The sequence below is a fragment of the Nematolebias whitei genome, chromosome 11 (genome assembly GCF_014905685.2).
Source record: "Nematolebias whitei isolate Nwh7 chromosome 11, NemWhi1, whole genome shotgun sequence".
Taxonomy (NCBI): domain Eukaryota; kingdom Metazoa; phylum Chordata; class Actinopteri; order Cyprinodontiformes; family Rivulidae; genus Nematolebias; species Nematolebias whitei.
In genome coordinates this window covers 25,439,511-25,444,658 of record NC_056508.1, presented here as the reverse complement: position 1 = coordinate 25,444,658, position 5,148 = coordinate 25,439,511, and the positions used below count along the sequence as shown (strand labels likewise).

The window sequence follows — 5,148 nt, the reverse complement described above, 5'->3', positions numbered from 1 at the left end:
TATATATATATATATATATATATATATATATATATATATATATATTAGATAGATAGATAGATAGATAGATAATTAGTTAGTGCTGGACACATTAACTCGTGATTGTGTTAACTTAATAAATGATTAACGCTGACAAATTCTTTAACGGGCATTAAAGCTGTTAGTTTTTTTTTCCTTCTTAATTTGTCCTCAACATCTGTGAACACACACACACACACAGAGCTTAAAGCGCAGATAAACACTAGTTTTTAATCATGTTGATTGGCCCAGTCAAACCAGAGTCATGATAAATAATCCATGCCACATATTTTTCTGAAAATCCTATCTGAAGCACGTTAGAGCAAGAGGCTGCAGCGATGACGCAGTCTGAGGGACAAAACACCTCCATCACCCTCTGCTTTCACCTCCCACCCCCGCCGAACAAGTAAAACTACCTCTCCCCTCCTTTCTGACCGAGGCTCGAAGTTATTTGTCCAGCGCCACAAAATCTACAGGAAGAATAAGAAGAAGACGCAGAAGTTGAATGAAGTTCTGTGTGATGAAGTGCAGTGAGAGCAGGAGTGAGTGATGAAGAGGGTGACCATGATTTGTTTTAGAAGAGGAATAGAGCACAGACTCAGAGGTCTGACTCTGCAGAGGAGAGAGTCCAGAACCCCTCTGAATGGCCAACAGAATCAAGTATCAGTTCTGAGTTCTGTTGTGATTTGGTGCTGTGTAAACAAACTGAATTGAAATTGAATTTTAAGAGGGAGTGAGAAAGCGTAGTGGAATTTATGGGTGTTATTTCAAATATAACCTGCTAATTAATAATTGTTAGGTTTAAAGTACCTGCACAGGTTTTCCACAACAAGAGCGTAGATCTCTGTAGATCTTGGGCAAACGCTGTCATCTTGTCCTCCAAAGACCAACCATCTTCCAGCATGTGCACTGCAGTGCTTCTCTTTCCCTGGAGACTTTTGTTCAGCGTCTTCAAGCGACTCGTCTCATCCACCATGAAGTGCAACTTTTCCAGCTCGTCTAGATCTCCCAGACTTTTGCTTTCTGACAAGGTTTCCACATGGTCCAGACCAGCAGTGAAGCACTTCGGCCCCTTCCCTCTGGGCAGACTCCGGACTCTGTGGAGCAGCAGGAGACTCATCAATATGTACTGGGATGTGAGGGATGTACACGTGGCTCCTGTGACACATGTTTGGGTTGACAAATTATTCAAACTTTTGAAAAACTTGTAAAGAATCACCAGGAACTTCAAGATAAAGTGAATAAAGTAAGTATAATTTAAATAAATAAAATGGTGACAAAGAGCTACTAGGAGAAGGCTAAAGAGTTTCAGGTGTCTGACCCCTGGGTCAGATGGTACAGCAGTTGGCTCACTCAGACACTTTAATTTAGATTCTTTCATGATTCATTTTTATTGTTGCAGCACAAACAGAAGTGTTTGTTTGGAAGTAGAAACGTGTTGCTGGTCTCCTCTCTCCACACCTCCTGTGTGTTGTGTGGGAAATATGTTAACAGAAGAACTAACTGTGCGCCATGTTTCACTCACTTTCTGCCTTCACATCTGCTCTGGAGGTGATTTACAGCTCAGTGCTGCCACCTGCTGGATTCACTCACAAACTACATGCAGGAACTGAAGAATATCTGCAAACATCTGGCTTCATCATCCAGCTGATCTTCATCTCTGCACTCTGAGTTCACGTTTCACACTTTTAAATCATCAGCCTCATTTTTAGGATTTACTTTCTCACAGACATGGACAAAACATAACACCCCTTTCATTAATGTCTACTTATAGGACTTGCTGTTTATTTTTTATTTTTTTTTATTTTTTGTAAATAATGCTGTAGGTTAAATAAATTGCCAGTTGGAACTAATAAAGTTATCTGATAGTTGGATTAAATGACAAAATACAAAAGATTCCACTGACTTTATAGCTCCATCCATCCATTTTCTTTACCAGTTTATTCCATTTTGGGTCATGAGGTCGCCGGTGCCCATGTCCAGCAATCACTGTGCGAGGGGCGGGGTACACCCTGGACGGGTCGCAAGTCCATCACAGGGCCACATAGAGACAAACGAGACAAACAACCATTCACTCTCTCACTCACACCTAGGGACAATTTAGAGTTACCAATCAGCCTAACATGCATGTTTTTGGTCTGTGGGAGGAAACCGGAGTACCCGGAGAAAACCCACGCATGCACGGAGAGAACATGCAAACTCCACCCAGAAAGGCCCCTGGACCGGGGTTTGAACCAAGGACCTGCTCGCTGAAAGGCAGCAGCTCTACCAGTTGCGCCACCGTGCTGCCGACTTTATAGCTCATTAAATGTAATTATCAGTGTGTTTTAAAACATGCACTTTATTTATTCAACCTTTATTTATACAGGTTAATTCCATTGAGCCTCAGGGACTCATGTACAAGAGAGACATATGACACATATTATGTGTCCCTTATTTGTTTACTCAGGATGCACACTGGAGTCAGTAATAATATCTAGGATATGAATGTTTTTCTTAGTTCATTCATTAGATCTTATTATCGTTTTTCTTTAACATTTTATACTTTTGTCAGATGTAAATGGGACCCTGTGTACACAATTTCGTTCCACCACATGTACCACATGTGCGTATGACAAATAAAGAAACTCTGACTCTGTCTCGGATTTGGACTCTGACTCGAAAATGACAAATATTCACTATTTGGTATATTGCGTGTTTAATTAAAATGAGGCTTTTGCTGATGAACTACTTACACATATGGCATGCACAACGGGTTGATGTGTGGCTTCTGCAGTAGAGTGATACTTAAAGGTCCTCTCAAGATGGCCACCTTTAGCCTTGCCAAGCATTGCATGGCCATTCCAGTGTTTTTCTAGTTTAGTGTTTATAATCCTTTTGTATTGACTACGATCATTTAGCTGTGGCAGCCATCTTGAATTGCATAGACTCCAATGGTCAATCAGTTGTGGGCAGTGTTTAATTTGTAAATTGAATGATGCCGTAGCACAAGTAGCATGTGGGTGGGGGTGTCTGGGGGTCCTCCCCCAGAAAATTTTGAATAAACTAGATGCCATTTCCTGCATTCTGGTGTATTTTAACGGGTTGTTATAACATCTACGTTTACCTACGTTTGAAAAACACTTCAATAACTATTTTAGAGAGCAACAAGTAGCAGCCTGACCACCAGCTCTCTCTTTGTGTGAATAGAGCATGCTTCGCTTCTCTCAAACATTCTAACCCCAGTTCCACACGACTGGAGATTTTTTATTAAGGGTAGAAGCGGAAATGCTTACTTGAAGGGGCAGCTCTTACATGACACTAGGAAGCTTGTAAGTGGCTGTTATGTTTAAAATTAGTGTTTATGTAATTATTTTCAGATTACATACCCAATATAGGTTTTATTCATTCAAGGCAGTCAAATTTGTTCAAAACTTTGTTATTAGTAAACCTGAGAGTTACCAGAACACACCTTGTCAAAGTTCCTGGATCCTGTGCCGGCAGGATCGACTCAAATTAAGTACTGGTTGTGGGTGTGCAGTCAATTATTACTTTCTGGGAGTTTCAGTAGCATCCTTTCAAGGATTTTATGAGGTGTTTTGCTAGTGGTAAAGACAAAGGAACACAGACAATTGCAAAAACACCAACACTTCACCTTCTGCAGGAGCTGATTAATGGTACAAGTATTATATAACCAGAAACTATTATAAGAAGTCAAAGGCCAGTTTTATACTGTTACATGTGTGTGTTTAGTCAGAGCAGAGAAAATGGATATTATCAGTCACTGGTGGAGTTTCCTCTTAGACAGGAAGTGGGCTTCCTTTGCTTCCTGTTCTTTCCTCGTGTGTGTGTGTGTGTGGGGTGGGGCTGGCGGTGGGGGGGTGCAGGGGGCAGGAGAGGTTTCAAAATAACAATCAGTGTAGAAAAAGAACAAGAATCAAACACTGAAGCTGAAATCTCAAATGGGGAGAAAAGGAAAAGAAAACTGGAACATCAACTGAGAGCCAAAGCCTCAAAGATCAAACTAAATACAAACTGTGACCCAGTCAGTCCTTTCTGACCCTCTACCGGATCAGCACAACACAATCACCATGGACTACGAACCAAAAAAAACTAAAAAGGTAAACTGGCTTTTGTTATTTGCTTAATGTTTCATTTTTTTCCAGGTCTGATGCAAATAGCTTAAGGTAATTTAGTCACCTTTCATCTTCCATCTGGAAATTTGGAATTCATTGTTGTCAAGATAAAGTCTTGTGTTGTTGAAATTCCAAAAAATGGACAAAGTACATTTATTTTGATTTACGTGCCAAGTCTTGACAAGGCCAGGCCATTTCAAATGTTTATGGCATTGAAACTTTGTTTTTAGTGATCTCAAACATCAAAACTTTTAGTTCAGTTATAGTCAAAGCAAACTGGTCTTACAGCGCAACCTCTGGATTACTGCAGTTCTAATAGGAACAGATGATCTTGAACAGAGGGAGTTGTCATTTAAATGAATGCTTTTTGTTTATGTAAGTGAATTTACTCTTGTTTTCATGACTCTTTTTAAAGAGTAAGATATTCTGTAGTAATTTTTAACTGTGTAATTATTTTTGGTTCAGTTGAAACCAAATTCATTCATTCAACATTTATTTATACACGTTAATCCCATTGAGCCTCGTGGACTCATTTACAAGAGATATATGTGAAATATTTACGTATGTTACACAAACGAGCTTTATGCCAATGTACCCTGTCCATGAGGGAAGGGTTTTGGGTGTGTTTTAGTTTTTGCTTGTCCCAGATATCGCAGAGTGACATGGTGAGTGGAGGGAGCAATTTTATCCACAACCAGGTGAAATGGCAGAGCCAAGGGGTGGAGTGGGGTGGGCTCTTCCTAAAGCTGCAGCCTCAGTCGGCCCCGCGGACGTCGGCTAAGGACACAGATTCCTGCCAGGATTAGCCTGATTAATGCCAGCTCGCTGACAAATAAATGTTTATCATTATATTATTATATTATATTATATTATTATTATTATTATATTATATTATTATTATATTATATTATTATATATATGTATATTACATATACATATATATATATATATATATATGTGTGTGTGTGTGCATATATATATATATATATATATATGTGTGTGTGTGTGCATATAT

General features: G+C 39.4%; 1 protein-coding gene across 1 annotated transcript in view; it reads left to right on the top strand.

Moving 5' to 3' along the window:
* Window positions 1–4,088: 4,088 nt before the first annotated feature.
* Window positions 4,089–5,148, top strand: part of ccm2l (CCM2 like scaffold protein) — a 17,328-nt gene continuing 16,268 nt past the window's right edge. The window contains exon 1 of the mRNA XM_037684059.1: window positions 4,089–4,118. Coding sequence (XP_037539987.1) covers window positions 4,089–4,118 — 30 coding nt within the window. The remainder of the gene's footprint in view (window positions 4,119–5,148) is intronic.